Source organism: Desmodus rotundus, chromosome 4 (assembly GCF_022682495.2).
Source record: "Desmodus rotundus isolate HL8 chromosome 4, HLdesRot8A.1, whole genome shotgun sequence".
Taxonomy (NCBI): domain Eukaryota; kingdom Metazoa; phylum Chordata; class Mammalia; order Chiroptera; family Phyllostomidae; genus Desmodus; species Desmodus rotundus.
In genome coordinates this window covers 11,315,626-11,338,783 of record NC_071390.1, presented here as the reverse complement: position 1 = coordinate 11,338,783, position 23,158 = coordinate 11,315,626, and the positions used below count along the sequence as shown (strand labels likewise).

At 41.0% G+C, this 23,158-nt stretch overlaps 1 protein-coding gene across 2 annotated transcripts in view; it reads left to right on the top strand.

Moving 5' to 3' along the window:
- The first annotated feature begins 11,128 nt into the window (after positions 1 to 11,128).
- Positions 11,129 to 23,158, top strand: part of ATRNL1 (attractin like 1) — a 495,303-nt gene continuing 483,273 nt past the window's right edge. The window contains exon 1 of one of the 2 annotated variants that reach the window (XM_053922251.2): positions 11,129 to 12,106. In XM_053922251.2, the coding sequence (XP_053778226.1) occupies positions 11,820 to 12,106 (287 nt within the window). In that variant the 5' untranslated portion in view covers positions 11,129 to 11,819. The remainder of the gene's footprint in view (positions 12,107 to 23,158) is intronic. The other variant, XM_024555570.4, reaches the window with a different exon arrangement.

Sequence of the window (23,158 nt, the reverse complement as noted above, 5' to 3'; positions counted from 1 at the left end):
CATCTCTCTTCATAATTATCTAATGCAGATGGTAAGGGAGTAGTGGGTTACTCAAAACCCACCGTCATGGAAATCTAGAAGTATCTAGACATTTTGCCTAACCAAGTAAATGAACACACCAAAGGAAGAAATGTATCTTGAGATTCTATGATTCTAATGCGTCTCAGGAAGAAACAATTTAAATAATAGCCTCGTGGGTATTCAGTTAGTTCTAACCCTTTTGGGAAAGTATGCAGACGCCGTCACAGATGGATGAAAGAACACATCTTAAAGAGCAGTGGTAATCAAATAAGTGAATAAGGAACCATTGTGGTTTAAAAGGGTTGTAAAATATTGTGATAAACTTAGGTTCATTTTCCCAAAGCGCACATCCTAATTTACAATGGCCAGTTCCGTTTTATCTTCCTCATCTCAAAAATAACTAAGCGAGATAAAAGTAATTTAGACAAGGGCAGCTAAAATAATTACAGCGAGTCTAGCAAAATAGAACCCAGAAGTGAATGAGTTAGGACTTTTTAGTTTGGAGCAGGGGGGAGTAGAAATTTGATTAGAGCTATAAAATAATAAAAGTTAAAGAAAAGGATAATTGGACACTTTTATTTATATTTTTAATAATTAAGGACTAAAAGGACACTTGATAAAATAAAAAAGCAGAAAAAATGTTAAACTAATAAAAGAGATTTTTTTTTAAACCTAGCAATTCACTTCAGACATTGAATCATGGGATAATTGCTCCAGATAGTTAAGGATGGTTCAGAAAGATTAGGCATCTGGAGGAATGAGGATGGCGTTTGCAGCAGCAGAGTTAGATGAAAAACAATGAACACTAGCAAATGCTCAGGCTTTAGGCACACACTTACCATAAGCCAGAGGAAATGTTCCCACCTGATATAATATTGTCAACCTGCTGGGACTGCCGGGCACCTACAAGACTTCCGGGCATGTGCTGGGCGGGGGGTTGGCACTCCTTTCTTCGGTGGTTTCCCTTGAGTCATTGCACCCTCAAAGCCATCGTACCAACTCAATATTGCTGCCTTGTTGTTTATTCGTACATATTTTTGGTGTCTGGCTAGCTCAGAATGCCCATATTTTTTCCCCTTTAATGAAGCTGACTTTTTTCTTAATTTGAGTGATCATTTCCAGTTTCACCCTTTCCAAACTTTCTCTAATAAATATTTCACTCTGTCTAGTCTGCATGTTTAGAAGAAAATGGATTGAGCCAAGAATCTGTCAGTAATGATGTTATTATTTATGCAGAAGAGATTTGGGGTAATCTCAGAGACCGATGTTTCCTTAAGCATCCTCCTAGCCATTAAAAATAGTCAGGACTGTTACTGATGATCCTGGCCAGACTTCAGTTTGGGGAGGGTGTTCCCCAGTGAAGACCTACCCTTTTATTCTAATTCTGCCCTTACGTCCATTCATCCTGTAGTCTGAGATGCCAAAATCCCACTGCTGGCCCAACCTCCACTTGGCAGGAGGTACAGTACCTCCCATCCTGGTCGACTTGAGGTCAAGTCTTTCATCCAGGAGCCACTCCATCTAAAATCCCACCATTAGCATGTAATTCCTTTGTGTTTGTTCCCTCATTGGTCTTCTGTCTAAAAATATAAACCCTCCCTCTGTGGACGTGGTGTTATACTAAAGTCATAAAAGGGGTTAGTAACTTCTCACAGTCAATTTTCTTGATCAGGTCAACTACTAAGAACGTTCACAGTATGTCTGTGGGCTGTGTGTGTTCTGGGTGGGGGGAGGGGTCTGGGGGTGGCAATGGGGACGATACAGCTTTACATCCCCATTGCCACCCCCAGACCCCATTATGGGGATGATACAGCTTTACACTTTTCTTTTATTCCTTATCAAGACTACTCTCAGGAAGCGGTAAAAGTCATTCATGCTAAGAGGTTAATAATGACTGGTCAGACTAAGTGTTTGAGTCCTTCAGTGGCATTTGCAATAGAGCAAGTGCCACCCAAATCCTTAAGCTAAAGGACAAAATTGCTGAGCTGGAGTTTCAAGTTTCAGCTGGAGTGTGGGGGTGGTGTGTTTTGTTCTCTGGAGCCTTCCAATGGTGGCTGTGGTCACTCCATATATGTGGTCACTTACATCACCTAGGCAGAAGGCAATGGGCTGTGAGGTGGCTGCCACCTGAGACTCAGGCCAGGGCGTGTAAAGTTGCAGACTGAGCTTGCTTTCCGGCTCTCTGGTGTCACATGGCCCCGAAGGGTCCCAGAGTGGTTCTCCAGGAAGGAGGGAAGCAGGCACCATCATGTAGGGCTTCACAGCTTTTAAAACCACTTCGACATCCCATTTGGAATTTTGATCCAGCCAACAACAGCCAGGGAGGGCCAATATTTTTGCCATTCTACAAACGAAGGAACTGAGGGGCCAGTGAGGCACACTGCTGAGTCGTGGAGGCTGGGTCTCCCAGTCCCTGTTCAACTTCCCAGGCGCTATCATGTGCCAGCTCCTCAAGCCAGAGCACTGTGTCCGCTGATGAAGAACGTGGCCACGAAGCGTGTCCGAGAACGCCTGCTACCAAGTGGTTTAGATAATTTAATACATAAAACTCTCTCACATACTTCCTGGTTGTAGATATTAACATTTTCTCTGTTTACTGTCGAACCAATTTTCCTAGAAAAACATATGTCCTCTCCATGTGCAGAAAGACTTTCCAGCTATGTTCTAATTAAAAAAATGGAAAACTTGGGGTTCTAGCTTAAAATCAACAATGTTCCCGTTGACTTTGTTTGTCTGTTTGCTTAATTTAAAATTTCACTTCAGCTTTGGGGAGGGGTATGCGTGAGGGAGTCACAAAAAGAAGAATCATAAGGTTGGTTTTAATTTATTTGTGTACATTTTCAAAATTACTGTGCCTGGAGTCTTCCAAGACTGATGTTTTTAATAAGTAGAATGTCGTGTTATCGGGATTTGTGGGGCCTGGCTATCATTTGTCAGATTTTTTTTCTTTTTCTTTTTTTTTTTATACGCGTGCTTTTTTGTGGTTCTTTTTTGTCTCCGAGATCTGTCCACTGCATTCTGATGGCCTAGTCTCTCCTCGTCGGAGGGTCCATAATTCATCTTTGTGCTCTTTTCCTTCTAAACATAAACATATTTTCCTGTGTCAGGACCTCACACAGCTTTCTCAGAGCTAGTGTGTTATTGTTCTTATGAAATTGTTTATTTCGCTTGGGAGCTTTTGTTTTTTTTAAGTACTTCCTGTTTTTCTTACACGACTCACTTTTTCTGTAAACAGCAGGAACATGAAAGAAACCTCTACTTAACTAACTAAAGGTTTACAGAAATTCTACCTGGTTTATCTATCCGTGGGCAATGTGTTAGAAGTTTGACTGCTGCAGTTGGATTTTTTTCAAACATAATCCTTTCTGACACTTGTAGTCGCAAGTGTTTCTCTGTGTTCGATGACACTCTTTCAATGTATTAACCTTCTGAAAGTTGGGGGGTTTTTTTTGGATGTAAGATGATGCGGCATAGTGCAGTGCTTATTAGGAGTCCTCTTGAGAAATTAGAATGATGTGTTGGAGAAAAATTATGGCTTCTGAATAGAAAAGAGTGTTATTTCCTTCTTTGTTACCTGATTCAAACTGAACTTTGGTTCATTTTTATTGACCACTATATTTTAGGAGTGTTTCCCTCCCCTCAAGGAAAGTACCAGCAAATGATATGCTGGGTATGGAATGGAGAGAAAGTCCCTGAGCTTTTTATCTTCGCTTTGTCCTCATTTCTTTCAACATTATCCCAGGGAGGAAAGGTAGGGGAGCCTATTAGATGTTTTGCGATGGCTTGGAGCGTTCCAAATTTAGCGCCCTTTCTTGACACATTTTGTCAATCACTGGGCCATGCCCTTTCTTCCTCTGCCTTTCTTCTCTCTTGCTCACATGCTTCTCCCGTTTAGTAAAGCAAATCCTTACATCTCCATTTTCCAGAAGAATTTTGTTGCTGCCTTGGCCTGTCGAATTGTCCTTTTTTATCTTTTTTTTTTTTATTTTTTAAAGTCTGCCTATTTCCTTTCTGGCTTTTCTCTACATACTTCGGCAGGAGCTCTAATCAGCCAGTTAGCTGATATTTATTGATAATGTGTATTTTGCAGATCCTGACCTGGGCCTTTAACGTCTGCCTTTAGCTGTGTGGGCCAACTTTTACTTGGTTCCAAGTTTTGGGTATAAGTTTCATTCTTTGGCTCCTGTCTTTTGTGAGGCTTAATTTTGCCTCTGCCATCCCTAATTTGTGTGACGCTGGGCAAGTCACTATCTTTGCTGAGCTTGGGAAGGTCTTTCTGGAGCTAGACAAGGATGATTTCAATTAACTTGAAAAGTTTTCTTATTAGCCTGAACTATAAGATATAACACAAAAGCCAAAAACCAGAACTGGGCTACATTTCAGGAGAACTAGGGTTTTAGACTTAGCTCGGCCACTTGCTCCTGCTGTGAGTTTGGACAAGACCCTTCCCCTTCTGGGTCCCAGCAGCTCGTCTGCAAAGTGTACTAGACCCATCTTTAAAATAACGTGGCTTTCTTACAGTCCTGCCTGTTTCTTTGAGTTTTTGTATTTTGTATTTGTGTTTTGTATCAACCCAAATCTCTTTGAAAAATCCTTTCCCTCATGTAGGATTAGAATGAATTGTTCCTAAGAGTAATTGTTTTATGATGAAAATTAAATCAAAGCTTGCGTAGTGCTTTACTATTTACTAGGGGCTTTTGCACATTATTGTTTGGGCCCTCATCTCACCTATAAGACTCAGTTTTCTCACCTATGAGACTCAGTTTTCTCACCTGTAAGACTATTCCCATCTTACAGGTGAGGAAACTCAGGCCCAGAGGTTAAAGTATCATACAAAGGTAACTAGTATAAAGGTGGAAGAATTAGAAATCCAACTTACCCTGGTTGGTGTGTCTCAGTGGATTGAGCACGGGCCTGTAGACCAAAAAGGTTTTATTCCTGGTGGAGGCACGTGCCTGGATTGCAGGCCAGGTCCCCAGCTGGGAGTGTGCAGGCGGCAACACATCAACGTGCACATCTCTCTTGCACATCAATGTTTCCCTCCCTCCTTTTCTCCCCCCCCTCTAGAAATAAATAAGTAAGTAAATAAATAAATAAACCAAACTCATGTTTCTATGAGTCTTAGGCCATACGCCACCTTCTTTATTTTATACAATAAACCCATAATTTTATTTATTATTTTGGTTTTTTTTTTAACAAGTAAATTTTAATTTTCAAAGAGTAACAAAAGCCTAATAATAAAATGCTGTATTTTTTGACCCTCTTCCCTACACTCTGAAAGAAAACCACCTTCAGCTCTTTTCTTCAGTATAGTGTACTTATACTGCTATTTCTGGATTCATCAGTTTTGGACATACAATTACTTCTTATTAAGGATTAGGGAATTTAGCCCTATCCATCTTTACACCTCTCCCATCTCTTTCATGGGGACATTAACATTTTGGGTTAAATCAATAGCGTTTGCATTGTTATGATTATGTATTACTGCTGAGCCACCATCTTGCACTGGTTTCCTTTCTTTTTCTTTTCTAGTGAACAATTGCTTCATTTTGTTCATTTACTTAGATTTCTGTGTGCTTATTCCATGTTCCTCCCGCATACTTCAAGATCTGTCATGTATTACTGGTAGTTTTTCCAAAAGTTCAAACAGTTGCAAGTACGCATAGCCACTGTTTTCCTAGATAACTCTCTCCGCAGCCCTCTGTGGGACTGGCTGCTCTGCTGGCTCGGGGAACAGCTGTCTGTTGTCCTGGGGTATCTCTCTCTTCACAGTTGTCTTATGTCCAGTCTCTTCTCCCTTTATTCCATTCTCATGAGGTTCTTTAAACAGGAACTACATTTTAATGAATGTTTGTGTATCTGAAAATGTCTTTATTCTGATATTTGATCAATAGCTTGGCTGGGTATAGAATTCTATGTTGAAAATAATTCTCCTTATATCTCTACTTACTTTTAGCATCTAGGTTTGCTGTTGAGGATTTTAATATTATTCTGACTTCCAGTCTGTTGCATTTGCCCTTTCTCCCCCTCTATTTGTGAGTCTTTTTTAACTCAGTGTTTTAGGCTGTAGTGGGCCCTTCCTCTGGAGGCTCAGTTCAGTTCTGGGAAATTTTCTTATGTTGAAGAAATTGATACAAAGCAATTTTGTCTGCTCTGCAAAGTAGTGGTGCGTTAATGTACTATCATATTAATAAATGTACATATATTATAAATGCTTAATTTAAAATGGTGCCTATTACTCACAGTCATAAATGAACCTTCTTATTTTCTTAGTTTTCACCTCCTTGATTAGAGGAGAAATTTTGTTTTTTTCACTCTAATTTCTAGGAGATTTCCTATTCTTTATTTTTTAAACTTTTTATTGCATTTTAATTTAGTTGATCCTATTTTTATTGTTTGTGTCCTCTGAATGTTCTTTTTTTTTTTATGAGTATCCAGTTCTTGTTACATGGTTGCAAAATCTTTCTTTATCACTTGACTGTATTTCCTCTAATTTCCTCTTTTCTGTTTTTGTTTCTATCTTTTATGTCTAATGAACATTTATTGCTTGTATTTAAGAGGGAGTCATTAAAAATAAATGATTGGGTGAGGCTTACTGATTGGCAGCCTGACCAGACGTGATCCCTTTCATTGGGAGACTCCCAATGACAGTAACTTTTCTCTTGGGTTATTTAATTTTGGAGATGAATATCCTTCCGTTTTCTGCCTGGGTTGGGGGGAGTTCAGCTGGCTGTACTTGTTCTGAGAATAGGTAGGAAAAGTGGACAGGAAAATCTTACCATTCAATATATCGATTTTTCACTTAATCTCTCCATTTTCAGTTGTATACCTTGTTCCCTCCTTTTATCACGCCTGGGGCTCTAAGTCTGGAGACTCTCTGATTCATTTTCTCAAGAGATTAAACCTGTCAGGGCAGGGTCAAGGGCAATCTTTAGCTACTTGGGGTAAAAAAGGGGGGGGGAGCTGTGGGTCCTTATGTTGCCCTCAAACATTCTCTCCGTTTTCTTAGGGTCCCACCTCTACTCTCCCTGGTATCTCTTGCCTCTGAGTTCTGAGGTTTTCCCGAGGCTTGTTATTGTTACTCATCACGCAAAAACATATATGTGTGTTAATTACCATGTCTCCATTTACTTCCCTCCTTCCCGGGCACTGACCCTTGCAAGTGCATTGACCCCTGTCATCTACTAGTTGGTTTTTTCCTCATTTTCTTTGTCATTGTGAGTTTATACCTTAAAATTAAAAGAAAAATCTTTCCTGTCATGTTAGTAGAGTTTAGAGCAGAGGTCATTGGTATATGCTTAGCCCATACAGTCAGCAGGAAGTCCTAGCCCATGTTTTTTATCTAGTTAAATTTTACAAAAATCAGATTTCTCTAGTTGACTACTAGCAATCAACTGGGTTTTCTGTTTTTTTGTTTTGTTTTGTTTTGTTTTGTTTTTTGCTAACAAGTCTGAGTATTTAGGATGGAAGTTTAAGGATGCTCATTTTATTTCCCAGTTTAGAAAAATATATTAGCCCAGCATAGTGAATTTCGACTCTGGATTTATTTCCTTGGATTTACTTATAACAATATGTTTTGAAATGTGCTAAGTAGAAACTTGGCAGGATCAAAGAGTGTGTGCGTGTTTGCAAGTGTGACAGCAAGAGAATCCAGCAGAGGAAAGAACGGATCCAAGAGAAGGCAGTGTCAGATCTGGGGTGGGAGGGAGGGTGGTGTTTCAGATTATCACCATACAAACATGTTTCATCTCATCTATACTTTTTAAATGAGCATCTAAAATGGACTTTTTCTTAATAGGAGCAGAGGCATACATACATAGAGCAGACTGGCAGCTGTCAAAGGGGGAGGGCTGGGGGGACTGGATGAAAGAAGGTGAAGGGATTAGCCAAAGAACATACACATTTACACGTGGACACAGACAACAGTGCGATGATGGGCAGAGGGAAAGGGAGTAGGGGCTAGGTACAGGGGGCAAAGCAGGGGGGCGGGGGTACGGATGGACAGAAATTTTGCTTGGGGGGATGGGTGTGGGATGCAGTGTGCAGAAGATATTTTATTGAGTAGGACACTTGAAACCTGTGTGGTTTTGCCAACCAATGTCACCCCAATAGACTCAATTAAAACAATAAAGTTGATATTTTTCTTTACTGTGTAATCTCACAGACTATTCATGCTTCATCAGTGTCACAGAAATACTGCCTTACTTCCAAGCTCTCATTATCTCTGCTGCTTCCAGGAGCCCCACAGAAGTCAAATGGTGAGCAAATAACCAGAGTGGAGACCATTTTTCAGTGAAGCAACTGAGAAGGGGCTGTTTTGGGTTATTGGTGCCACTAGGATCTTTTACGTTTTGAGCGGCAGTCAAGTGATCAGTGGGCCTGCCATGTCTGTTCTTTTTAAAAAATCCTTTGAACTTCCTTCAAACAATTCGACAATGTGAAGTTGTGGGTTTCTGTCCATCGTATTATAGTACCATTGTTAAGTGGTATGAATGGAAATGAAACACACTCCCCCAAATAGCTCAAGGTCAATTGTGGAGAAAACAAATATATTTTTCCAACCATTCCCCTTGGATACATTTTCATAGATAATTCAATCTGAATAGTTCCATCCCACTTTAGTAGAACTGGCTTTCCCTTCACCGTGTCTTTGGAGTAAACTTTGACATTTCCGCTGGATTTAGGGCTGCTATTGCCGATACTATGAATTATTGTAGTGTTGTATGGCACTCTAGATGCTGACTCTACTTCTTTGGAAAAAAGAGATATCATGCTGGAGTTTTAAAATTTGTTGATCGTAGAAGATACTGGAATATTACTCAAGATTCTAGGTGAGCTTTGCCACTGAGTTTTCATGCGACCATTGTAAATCATTTCAGTTTTCTGTGTCTACATCTGTTCAGTATGTGACACTCAGCTGTGTAAGGGATTCACCATCTAGGGAGCTTAGTAGAAGATATGGGTATCCAGGGGTAGAACTCAAGTTTTATTCGTCTTTGTTTTCTCTTGCTTAAATTTGTAACAGTTACTCACTAAATGTTGACCAAAAGAATGTCCAAGAAAAGTAGGATATAGGGCAAGTGGAAGTTCTGAGATCCTAACGAGAATAATTTTATGTCCATTTAGTACAGGCAGCTCAATTCGAAAGGCTATGTTGAGAGGAGGCCCATGGGGCTGCATGTTCTTCGGTGTAACATGAAGTACTGAGCTGATTATAGTGGTTAGAAGATTAAAAGAGATGTATTTTAATGGGCAAATCCTTAGCTGGAATATGCAATCAGTGTGTGGCAGGGGCTGCGGTGGACCGTTTGAATTGCCTTCACATTCAGTGATGGTTTTTAAAGGCTTGTATACTTTCTACCTGCCTGAGAGCAACTGTACATCAGCTGTGAGAAAACGTGGCTGCCTTTAAACTTTGGCTGGCACAGGTGAAGGATGCAGAAGGTGGCAGACATTGTTCATGCATGGCTAATGCTGGAGAGAGGTCTACATTTTATAGTCACGGAAACTAAAAGGTGTGATCCAGAACACCACCTTCCTTTTAACTTAGGCAGAATGTCTCCTTCTTCTCCTATCCCCCGTGGTCTCTAAGGAGCCTCCTGATATAGAAAATATGCAAAAGGAAGAAGAGGCTGTCCTAATTTTTAAGGTTTGAGGATGACATTTCTAATATTGGTATTATGGGAGAATTGTGATTTTTTTTGGTTTTATAAATAAAAATCATTGTTTTCCTTTTTCTTTTTACTTTCTAAGGAGTCACTTCTTTCTGAACCTTGGTTTCAAGTCCCTGCTGAGGTATTTTCAAACAAAGCCAACACTTGAATTTTATCCATGGAAGTAGAACAAAGTATCTGCTAACAGAAACCGGACAGCCTGGTGGAAAAAGGCATGGAAGTCAGAGGACTTGTGTTTTAAGCTCGCTTCACTGCTTACTCCAGGTCTGCCATCAACAAATCTTAAACCTTGCCGAGCCTATATCCTCATCTGTAAAATGGGGTTAATGGAGGCTTTCATCTGCAAAGTGGGGATAACAGAGATTAAAAGAGATGATGTGGATGCATTGGGCCACAAATACACATGAGATGAATCTTAACAATAATATTTGACTGTGTGGTTGCAACTAAAACTTTTCTCCATTTGCTGACAGAAATGCCTTTGGTAGATTTCAATTTCTTTTCATACTGTCTGCCCTTCTTGGGTGGGGATCCAGTAACCCGGGCTGAAACTTGAGGATACAGGGCTGCAATTCGTAGTTTGGCTTTCTTTCTCCAGGGTTCAAAGAGCCTGTTTAGAGAAGGCACGAAGTACAAAGCAAAAATTTCAGCGTATGCCAATAAATCTCGGAAAGTCATCTAAAGGAGGAAAAGATCGCCGCGTTGGAAGGAGAAGAAAACGGCTCATTTTGGGCATCCTCTCTGCTCTTCTAAAAAACCCCCAAAAACCTCCGAGGCTGCAATATTTTTCCAGGCAGAACACTGTCCCAGCCGGAGGCAGAAACACTGAGCAAGAGAAAAGGAGATACCTGGGGTTCCGAGGCAGCGTTGGCAAGGTGGGGGGGGGGGGAGGGCGCCAGGAGCTCCTAACCACGCAGATCTAGTGGGGGGGGGGGCGGGGAGTCATTATTTCGGTGGCAGAAATTGCTCTCCCTTTGGAGAGGTCCCTCAGCGGAGACAGTCCCTGGCCCTCGCCGCCCCCAACCCCCGACCCTCCCAGCTCTTGCGGACCCCGCAACGTACTCTGACTGCGGTGCCTTTAAGACTTTTGCCTGCTGCACATGCTCAGCTCTTCGTGTGTTGGAGTTTCTCTCTTTCAAGAAAAAAAAAAAGGAGAAGAAGAAGAAGAAACACGCAGGAGGATGGGGCGGAGGAAGGGGAAGCGCCAGGGGAAAAAGCACTGCACTTTTGCAGCTGTAGAAGGCAGACGCGCAGGGCTTCTTTTTTGCTGAAGCTGCGAAGCCGGTCCCGAGCTGATCCTTCGTTTGTGGGGCTCAGCAGGCGCGTGGTGCGAGTGGGGCCCCAGCTCGCGGCGGGCAAGGGCACCGTGGGCACGCGGGCCGCACCTGGGGGGCTAGCCACCCCTCCGTTCCTGGGCCGGGCGGGTGGGCGCGTGCGGGGGAGTCCCGGTCCCCGGTAAGGCGGGGCGAAACCACGCGCCGGGCCTGTGGGGGGACCGTGGGCAGGCGAGAGGCGGGGAGGCAGTCCTACACGCCGCGAGCTCCGGCTGCAGCTCCGGTGGCTGGCTAGCGGCACCGGAGAAAAAAGGGCTGCTGGGGGGCGGCGGAACTCCGGCCGGGCTGTGCGAGGCTGATCCGGGTTTCCCGAATCCTCCCTCCCACATTGGGCGCGCCCACTTCGGGGCTCCAGCTGGTCCCCGCCCTCCCTGCGCGCGGGGCTGCGAGCCGAGGCAGTTGGCGCGAGCTGCGGTCGAGGCGGGGCTGCGCGCGGGGTCCCCTCCCCCTCCGGCAGGTCCCCTCCCGCAGGTCCCCTCCGGAGCGCCCAGTGCAGCGCTGCCCGCTGCCCGCTCCCTGCCTCCCGTCCGGCGCCCCTGCAGCCGCTGCGGTGGGCTCGGCAGCAGAGGACAAGGTCAGGAGACGGAGAGGCGATGCCCGAGTACGACTGGAGGGAGCCGAGCGGAGGCGACCGCGGTTGGGATCTGTCCCTCCTGACCTGAGAGCGGGACTGGGGCAGGCGGCGGTGAAGAGCGGCTGGCGCACGGTTTCCTCCCGCCGGATTCCCCTTCTGGAGCATCCCTGTCGGTGCCCGCGAGCGCAGCCCCGCCAAGCAGGGGCCCAGGGGAAGATGGAGCCGGGGGCCCCGGCCCGCACTGGCCCCCCGCAGCCGGCGGCCCCGGGGCTCTGGAGGGCTCGGTCGGCGGGCGGCGGGGGCGCCTCCTCCTGGCTGCTGGACGGAAACAACTGGCTGCTGTGCTATGGCTTCCTCTACCTGGCGCTGTACGCGCAGGTGTCCCAGTCCAAGCCGTGCGAGAGGACCGGCTCCTGCTTCTCCGGCCGCTGTGTCAACTCCACCTGCGTCTGCGACCCGGGCTGGGTGGGGGACCAGTGCCAGCACTGCCAGGGCAGGTTCAAGTAAGTGCCTTGCCAGACCCCGAACCTCAGCCCTGCCTCGCACCCTACGCGGCCTCCCCCTCCCCCGCGGTCGGGTCCCGGGCCTGGCGCGGACCCGCTGCCCCCTCCAGCCCCCAGGGCCTCGGGACCTCCGCCCGCGAGGAGCACTGGCCGCTGTGGACGCTAAGCTTTTCCCAATGGTCCAGATGTCCGCAGCGACTTCTGGTCCCCTGCTCATCAGCATTTGCACCTTCAGCTACGGTGCCAAACACCATTTGGTTAGGACACTATTTTTAATCAAAAATTATGCAAGTAATTCCTGAAGTACTTGGGCACTGTGCAACATTCAAACAATACGGAAGTGTAAAGGTTAAAAGTTATGGTCTCCCAATACCACCCCCCTCCCCATCCTATTTCTCTCTCTACTGGTAACCACTGCTAACAGTTTATTTAGAAATAATAATGATCATAAGTAAAATCTGTAATGGGCTCACTGTGTGCCAAACGCCGTTCTAAGCGCCTGCGTGGATTATCTCATTTGTTCTCACAGCCACTCTGTGAGGTACTAAAAATATTACAATGGATTTACAGAGGAAGTGAAGGCAACGAATTTAAGTAATTTGCCCAAGATTACCCAGGAGACAGGCAGATGCGCGATCCCGCATCAGCCAGCCTGACTCCAGAATGTTTACTTTTCGCCACTATACTGTATTGAATTCGGTAGGACGAGCGTGGATTGAGAAATGCGAGCGAGACTTGGGGGCAGGTGAAAGAAGGAAATACCCGGACTCTTCGACGTGGTGAAGATAATGGGGTTCCCTCACTGGTTATTTCACTGTGAGCTGTTGTGTCAGAGCGCCCCTTTGGTTTTGCTGAAGCTCCAGGCCCCAACGACTTTGCTTTACAGCGGTGGAGATGCTCTCTCCCTATTGGGTGAGGTTTATTGCAGGCCTGCCCGAAATGACAAGAAATGGGTGAATGCGGGGGAGCCTAAAATAAGATAGTGGAGGACTTTAAGGTAGCTGTTTGACAGCTTGCAGTGAGGTCGGTCAGTCAGTCAACTTCCTAGCGTTCTAGGTACTTAACAGGAAGTTTTCTGGCTGGTTTGTGGCTCTGAAGTTACAGTATGTAGATTGCTAATATTTATTGTCAGGATGATAGCACAATCTAAGTGAAGTGGCTCTTGGGTGCTAAGACAAAGGTAGGGATATGGTTCACTTAACTCATGTGTTACAGAAAAATTTCCTGGAGTTCTAAACTCAGAGGTTTGTTTGTTTGTTTATTTATTTATTTATTTCACTGTTGCTGATTCAAACAATGGCCTGAAAACTCATTGTAAAAATGTATTTTTTTAAAAAATGGCACTTTTTAATTTTAGGTAGATCCTACTATTTACATTAATTTACAGCAGATTTTCGGAAGTGAAATCTCAAGATGAAATTTTATGAAGTTCATTTGTAGCAATAGGTTGAAATGTTTCCTAGCTTCGCACTTTCACAAATTAGTATAACACTATGTATTTTTAATATATATATTTTTAAACTTGGGAGAGATGCTGATTAAAATTTTAAAAAGGGTTTCAAGATGAGGAAAGATAGCATATTGTATTGTGCTTGTTAAAAACTGAAAGCCTTTTTAAAAACTGATTTGAGAGAGAGAGAGAGAGAGAGAGAGAGAGGTATCAATTTGTTGTTCCACTTAATTTGTGCACTCATTTGTTGATTCTTGTGAGTGCCCTGACCAGGTAGGGAACCGCAACCTCGGCAAGTCAGGATGAGGCTCTAACCAGCTCAGCTACCCGGCCAGGGCAATTAGCCGGGTTTTTTTTTTTTTTTCCCCTTAAGTGTCCTTAAACTTTTGCTATGAGTATGGCAGCCAGCCTCCCTTCCTAGCCGGAGAGATTTTGAACCTATACACTGGGAGCCCTCAATGAAAAAAGCCATATCCATTTTTCTGTCTTTTTGTAGATAAATAGGAAGATTGCCTGATTCCTATGTAATTTAGGGATGTTGGCCTTTGTGGGGGTGGATTTGCTCCATCTGTCTTCGGACAAAATTGCCACTGTCCCGAGGAGCCCCTGTCCACATTGTATATGGTGGACTCATGAATCAGCTCCATCAGCATCTTGTAGCCTCACGAGCATATGTCCCAGTTAGTAGGAAAGACCACAGATCAAAGTTAAAACTAGCTTAAATGGCAGAGAAATGGTATTCATAAGCACAATACATTAATGAGTAACAGAAGAATAGCTTTTTAAATATAGATATAGTTAAATAACAATAAACCCTGAGCTAATCATTCATTGAACGTTCCTCATTTCCTTGGAAGCTGTAATTTCCTGTGATTCATTGTATTCTATTGATAAGTAGAATGCATTTCATATTTCTGCAGAATACAGGCTATTAATTAGAGTAAATATAACTGGTAAAACTCTGTGTTTTGTCTTAGGGGTAAAGAAAACGTGATATTTAAGGTTAAAGGGAAGAATCAATTTAGAAGAAAAGAATTCTTCCTAGTAAAGTACATGCTAAGCTAAGAAAGATTTATTTGAGGATGGTGGCTTGAAGTAATAACACAGTGGGAAAGACTTTAACTGGGAATTCTCACTTCATTAACTATCTTGGAAATCTTTTACAAAAGTGGAGGATAGCAAACTAACAAACAGACATAAACAATGATCCATCTTGGTAAGCAGGTGTCAAAATTAATTGGCTGGTTCCATGGTAACTTAGCTTCCCCCCCACCTTAGGGATTTCACTAGGGAATGTTCTTCAGATGCTTCTTTAGAATGGAAGATTGATGGTTGGGGGGAAAGGCAGAGAAGCAAATGTGGTATTAGAAGTGGTCCTCCAGTTCTCTTAGCACTGATTCCAGTCTTTTCTGTGTTTCCACTTGAAAAGAATAAAACACTCAGAGTTACAAGCCCCTCCTCACAGAGGTGAAACAGAATGAACACTGATTGTCCGCAACAGCAATCCTGAAAGATTTAGGACTGAGAATCAGAATAGGATGGTGCCGATTTGAAACACAATCATCGCGGTTATGATATATGCTAATTCAAATAGTATTTACTTGAATAGCTTAGTATAACATTAGGCTAGGAAACATTTTGATATGAGATCTATTTGAATAAATAGCATTCTCTTTGAGAAGCTGGTTGTTTAGAATGGTTTTAAAATAGTTGAGATTTATATGTACATACATTTACAGGTTGTGTTCACAAGTCCATTTTCTTGCTAATGTGACTTAGGAAGCTATGACTTCTAATTTCTGTCAGGTAAACCAAATAACCTAAATAATGGTCTGAGATTGGAAAATATCTCATTATATTGTGAACCATTTGCAAATGTGAATTTGTTATTAAACATTTATTGAACATTTTCTGAAATCACGTATTAAATCTTACCACCTGCTCAATAGATGTAGATTTTTAACTTCATAGCTTAGGCAAATGTAGATACTGAGTTGCACACATTTATAATGGAAGTATTTATCTCTAGGGACGGCAAACGGAAGACATTCAAGGAATGAGGTTGCTATGAAAACCACAACGGGGTAGGGTCAAATGTGCAAATGTTTTTCTTAAGTTACCAGTATGTATATACATGTACATATACACACACATATTTGGAATCCTTGTTATTAATAGTAGGAAAACTGTCAGTAAGTATAAAGTTAAATCCAATGTTCCCTGTCCCCTGGTCTTCTTTATTTCAAACTAAATCGTAATATGTCATTTATATCCACACATTCTTTTCAATTATTAAAAATCACACAGTGGAGCGATAAAAACAGTTTAAATGGAATGTCTCTAAGACCCCGAATTGATAAAGTCACTTGTCGTGTGTTTTTTCAAGACCACGTTTGGCCCGTGTAGCAGATTAGACCCTCCCCTCCTTTTTTCTGCAGAGGTCTTTTAAAGTTCCCTGCCTGCGTCACATGCCACCTGGCCTCAGAGCAACTCGCTGTTTCTTCTCTCTGAACCCTCTTTTCCCATCTGGGTGGGTGCTTTTTTCTTATTTTTTTTTTTGTGTGTGCAGGTGATTACCAAACATCCTGCAAATCTTAGCTTATGCTAAGGAGGCTCTTCTGAGTCGAGGCTGTGTTTTCCCTTATTATGTACTCTCTCAGCACGGCTTTTTTCTTTTCGGTATGTTCAAAATGAATTATTTAATTGCAATTGTCGTTTTTCCTTTAAATTATTTTTCTTTTCTTTTTGGTCCTTTGTTTTAAGAGCTTTTTGAGGTATAATTGACATGCAATAAACTATAATTTGAAAAGTTTTGACATGTACACACTTCTGAAAATGACACCACAATCAAGATTATAAAAATATCCATTACGTCCCAAACCCTTTCTTTCCCGTTGTTTCTCCCTGTCCCCAGGCAACTGCTGAGCTGCTTTCTGTCACTATAGGTTTGTTGGCATTTTCTAGAATTTTATATGAGTGGAATCATGCTTTATATATTTTTGTCTGGCTGCTTTCACACAGCATATTTACCTTGAGCTTCATAGTGGTGTGTCAGAAGTTTATTCCTTTTAATTCTTGAATACTAGTCCATCTTATGGATACACCACAGTTTGTTTATTATTCATCCTGTGATGGATATTTAGATTGTTTTCAATGTTGGGTGCTTCAGGAAGCCGCTCCTAGTAGAAGCCTTTGTATGAATGTTTCTCTTGGGTAAATACCTGAGTGGAATGGCTGGATCCTATGCTGGATCCATGTGTAACTTCTTAACAAACTAACAAACTATTTTCAAAGGTGATTGTATCATTTCCATTCCCACCAACAGAGTATGAATGTTCTAGTTAATTCACATCCTCAGGCACTAGGTATATTTCAGTGGTTCTACTAAGTATGTAGTGGTATCTCATTGTGGTTTTAATTAGCATTTCCCTAATGACTAATGTTGAACATCTGTCATGTGCTTACTTACTCTAAGGCAAGTGACATGTGAGGTATCTGTTTTCAGCTTTTGCACATTTTCTCCTTATTTTTTATATTTCTTCTTCTGAGTTCTTTATCCATTCTGGATACTATTTCCTTATCAGATATGTCATTTGGAAATATTTTCTCCCAGGCTGGGGCTTGTTTTTTTGTTCTCTTAACAGTGTTTTCAGAGAACAGAAGTTTTAGATTTGACGAATTCCAGTTTATCATTTTTTTCTTTTATGGATTGTGCTTTTGTTGTGATACCTATGAAATGTTGCCTAAACCAACTATTTTCTTTGATTCTTTTTTTCGAGAAGTTTTGTAGTTTTAGATTTTACATTTAGGTTTATAGTCCATTTTGAGTTAATTTCTGCATGTGGTTAGAGATATAGATCTTAATATATTGTTTCTGCATATAGATATTAAATTGTTTCAGGACCATTTGTTGAAAAAACTTCTTTCTCTGCTAAAGTGGCTGTGTACCAATGTTGAAATCAGTTGTTCATATATTTGTGTGTCTATTTTGGGACTATTTTGATTACTGTAGGTTTCTAAGTCTTAAATTCATGGAGTGTAAGTCCTTCAGTTTTGTTCTTTTTCAGTTATTTTGGCTACTTAATTCCTTTGCATTCTCATATGAATTTCAGAATCAGCTTGTTAGTTTATAGAAAAAGGTTGCTGGGATTTTATTTGGGATTGTGTTGAATCCATAGGTCAGTTTGGGGGACATTTGACACCTTATCAATATTGAGTTTTCTGACTCATGAACATGGTATAGCTCTCCATTTTTCAAGGCCTTCTTTAATCTCAGCAATATTTTAAAAATTTCACAGAACAGGTCTTACAACTTTTTTGTCAGACCTTTCCCTGAGTATATTTATGAAGGTGTTGTAAATATTATTTTATTTTTAGTTTCAATGTCTGATTATTTGTTGCGATTATATGGAAATATAGCTGGTTTTTGTATATTAATATTGTATCCTTCAGTCTTGCTGAACTCACTTATTAGTTGGAGTAGATTTTTGTAGATACCTTATGATTTGGATGTAGATGATTTTGTTGTCTGCAAACTAAGAGACCCCTAATCCTTTCTTTGCAAGCTGGGTGCCTTTTATTTCTTTTTTCTTGCCTTATTTCACTGGCTACAACCTCCATTACAATGATGTATACAGCTGGTGAGAGTGGTCAGCCATGTCTTGTTCCTGATTTGGGGGGAAAATATTTAATCTTTAACTATTAAGTAAGTAATCTATAAGTTTTTTGTAAATCTTTTTATTACATTGAGGAAGTTCTCCTCATTTGCTGGGCGTTTTATTAGAGATGGATGTTGCATTTGTTAAATACTTTTTTTGGTGTCTGTTAGGATTATGTTATTTTTCTTTCTTAAGAGTGTTAACATGACGTGTTACATTACTTAATTTTTGAATGTTATACCAACCTTACATTCCTGAGATTAACCCCATCATATATATATATATTTTTTTATATATGTATAATATATGATATATATATATAATCGCAACACATAATCAGACATCAAAACTAAAAAAAAATAAATATCATTTTCCTGCATATATATATTTAATATATAAAATATTGTTTGGATTGTTCTGTTAAAATTTTGTTTACAGTTTTGTTCATGAAGTTATTTACAAATACATGTTCACGAGGACTATTGGTGTGCACTTTTCCTGTAGCATCTTTGTCCCATTTTAGAGGCAGGGTAATGCTGGCCCCTAGGAGGGGCTGGGGCCTTCCTGCTCAGCTTGCTGGGAGAGTTTATGTACAACTGCCGTTGTTTCTTCATTAAGTGTTTGGTAGAATTCACCAGGGAGGTCCTCGAGACCTGGAATTTTCTTTAACTTCACATTCAATTTATTTAATATATATATGTCTACAAATTCAATTTGTTTAATATGTATAGGGCTGTATGATTGGGCTGTGTTAAAATTTATTAGCCAGAATGCCGTCCATCTTGATCAATATCCTTGTGCCTGTGAAAAGTACCTGTGCTGGGCTGTTGATGGGGAGAATGTTCTGTAAATTTCAGTTAGGTCAAGTTGGTTGTGCAAGTTTTCTCACACTTTCCTGATTTTCTGTCTACTTCGGTCAGGTATTAAGAGAAGGGTATTGAAACCTTCAGTTACAATTTTGTGTCTATATACTTTTCTCTGTAGTCTTGACCTGTTTTTGCTCCATGTATTTTGAAGCTGTTACTAGATCATGACATTTTATATTATATCCTCTTCAGAACGGGCCCCTTTTTCATTATGAAGTGACCACTCATTGAAAAAGACTATACTTTTTTCATTCATATCTTTGCACCTTTGTTGAAAATTAACTGATATCTCTGTCTTCATATCTGTTTCTGTTCCTTTGATCCACGTATCTACCCTTTTGGAAATGTCTTTTTAGACTACCGAATCTTTATAATAAATCTCGAAATTGATAGTGAGAGGCGTTCAACACAATTTTTTTTGAAATGCATTTTGTTATTCTAGTTCACACACTTTTCCACATGAAATTTAGATTCAGTTTATCAATATCTAAAAATATGTAATTCGTCTGGGATTTTGATTGAGGTTGTGTTGACTCAAGAACGTCCCAGTCCATCAACATGATGTGTTTACCTATTTAGGGTTCCGCTGATTTCCTGCATCAGTGTTGTGGGGTTTTCGGATACCGATCCTACATATGTTTTGTTAGATTTATCCCTGGATAGTTTTTGCCCTTTGATGCTACTGTAATCGATAGTGTTTCTTTGAACTTGTTTCCAATTGTTGATTTTCATTATGTGGAAATAAAATTGATTTTTGTATACTGACCTTGTATCCTGCGATGTTGCTTAGTTTCAGCAGCTTCGTCTGTAGATTCCAGGATTTTCTGTACAGACAATTATGTTTTCTGTGAGTAGAGACAGTTTTACTTCTTTCTTTCCGATTCCATGCCCTTTGCTTTTCTTCTTGCTCTATTGAACTGGCTAGGACTTTCAGCCTGATGTTGAACAAGCAAATAAGAGTGGATATCCTTGCCTGTTCCCAATACAAGATGGAAAACATTCAGTCTTTAAAGACTAAGTAACATACTAGTTGCAGGCTTTTTTGTAAATGCTGTTTATTAGGTTAAAGAAATTCCCTACTATTCCTAATTTTGAGAATTCATTATGTATGGATGTTGAATTTTATCACATTTTTTTGTGTGTGTAGCTCTTGAGATAGTCATTTGGCTTTTCTCCTTTAGTTTGTGCATGTTGGTGAATTAAATTGATGAAATATTGAATCAGCCTTACATTCCTGGGATGAACCCCATTTGGTCGCAATATATTACATTTTTTCTATATTGCTGGATTTGGTCTGCTAATATTTTGTTGGGGATTTTTGCTTCTATGTTCGTGAGAGAGATTGCTCTGTAATTTTCTTTTCTTGCAATGTCTTCCGTTAACTCATTAAATGAGTTAGGAAGTGCCCCCTTTTCTGTTTTCTATAACAACTTATGTAGAATTGGTATTATGTTTTTTCTTAAATGTTTGGTAAAATCCATCAGTAATGCCACCGTGGCCTGGCGTTTCCTCTGTGGGAAGGCTTGCAGCTACGAAGTCAACCTCTGTTACAAATGTGTGCATATCCATTTCATTTGTTTCTTTTTGAGTGAGTTTTGGTAGATTGTGTCTTACAGAGAAGTTGTTCATTTCATCTAAGTTTTTAAACTAATGGGCATACAATTGTCCATAACATTTCCTTATTATCCTTTTAAAGTCTGTGGGGTCTCCAGTGATAGCCTTTCTTCCATTTCTGATATTGATAGTCTATGCTTTCTTCCTTTTTCCTTGCTTATTCTGGCTAGACACTTGTTATCGATCTTTTCAAAGAATATGTGTTTGGTTTCATTGATTCCTGCTATTTTTGTTGTTGTTTTCAGTTTCATTGATTGCTGCTTCCTTTGGTTTTAATTTGCTTTTCTTAATCTAGTTTCTTAAGATGGAAAGCTTAGATAATTAATCTGAGACGTTTCTTCCATTCTCTAGTTAGGAGGATAAGGGGAGCGGAGTCTGCTGTCATTTGCTTAGTGCAGGGCAGAGACGGCCCAGCCCACAGTCCCAGCAGCTGCTGCACCCCAGGTGGGGAGGGGCTGGGGATGGTCTTTGCTGATACCCGCTTAGTGCAGGCACGAATGGGTGAAGGGACTCCACCTCCACCTTCTTCCCCAGTGGGAAGGGGGAAATACTCATTATTTTTATAGGTCAAATAGAAGCATTTAGAAAATTAGAAACTTTCGAGTAGATTTCCTGTGTCTCATTAATAACAGAAAATCTAAGAGCATTTTCCATGTTTTGATGTACCAAGTTTAATCCCAGGCTGCATTTGTACTTTTTTGGACAATGTAATTATGCTGATAATGAACTTTTTTCTAGAGAATAGAATTTATTATTTCATGTAAGAATAATATTAATGGTATTAAAACTAGTATTTCAAAACTTGAATTTTGAATTGAGAGAAGCATTATAATGTGGTGGAGAAAAGCTTTTACATATATTGTCTTTTTCTTATTGCTGATGAAAATCTTGTGAGGTGGTTATTGTCTTTCTCATTTTACAGTGGGTGTAGATAATGAAAGACTGAAGCAATTATTTATGCACCGTACGATAGCTACTAAGTGACAGATGAGTTGCCAAATCACGTCTGTCTGGCCCTTTTTCCATATCAAGCCATCTTTTACTCTTCCTTAAGAGGTGTCTTCTTAATTACAAACTCATAATCTTCTGGGTTTCCAGATAGCGTAGGGGTTACTTAAGAGAATGAGCTTTGGTCCCGAACTGATAGGCATTTGAGATCTGTTTCTGCCAGGGTGCCGTGAGCTGGGCATGGATTGGCTTTGATCCTTTACTGAACATTGATAAGTTCTATCTCATTACACTTTAAAAACAACCTTCTGAAATAACTACTGCTGTTGAGACTTGGGGAAGTTGACTGACACGCCCATTAAGTGTCCAGGCTGAGATTCTTGCAGCTCCTCTAAGTATTGCCTTTTACTTTCAGTTTCTCAGTTTACGTCTTTTTCATTCTTCAGTGGAAAGAGAATATTCTACAGAGTTCATACTTGTCCTTTGCAAAGTTAATATGAACGGGTGCTTTTTACAGTTCACAAAGATACCAAAAGAAAAGTCTAAGCTTATCCAACAGTTCTCTAGGACATAGCAGTATTTTATTTTCTGCAAGCTTGTTGATTATTTGAATGCATAATGTAACAGGAATGTTTAATGTCAGGTTCCTGGGTGGGCTGTGAGTAGTTAGTGAATTCTCAGATTTGTGTATGAAATACTATGTATATGAATTTTTATAGGCAGGAGGGTATAGCTTTTAAAAGATTCTCAAAAGTGATCTCATCTCAAAATGATAAGAACCACTGTATTATAGGAACGAAACCCAAATAATGGTCACTGGGTATGTACAACTAAGAAAATATGGGGTCGGGTGGACAGATAATGCGGAACTGGGAGTGGGCGATGCAGAAGGCGTGGCGAAGGAAATGAGAACAAATGTGAGCTCAGCACAGGGTGATACAGTAGTGTATCAGTGTGCAGGCGGGAAAAGTTAGTTCCAATGAAGGTACTCTGGAGGTCCTCTTCGTCCATTTGGTTTAAAAAGAAATCAATAAACTATTAAATAACATTTTAACTAAGAACACTTTTTAAAAAGACCGCCTGTAAGCACGGTGTGCAAAGCCAGCCCCGTGTGGATCCGACTTTCCCTCGAGTGCTCATGCCGGCCCTGGAACTACAGTCACCGATAAACAGGCTTTATTGTTCCAGAGACGTGGTCATATAAAAACAATTGAAGTTTCTTATTTCTAGACTGTCTTAATCAAATTTTGTGTTTATGGCCAGGATAGAGAACAGTGCTTTGGTTGGTTTACGTTCTGTTTCATGTCTGTGTTGGTTTTCCTGCATTTGGTAGTGGCCACTCCTGGGGTACCAGCAGCCCCCCGCATGCTGACTCCATCAGGGACTCTCCGGTGGGCCGTCTCCGCTAGATGAGACTTGGGCATGTGGCGGACAGCTAGACGCTGGCAGACTTGTTCTGCGAAGGGCCCGGCAGTAGATGTTTTAGGTTTTGCAGGCCGGATGCTCTCCGGTGCTA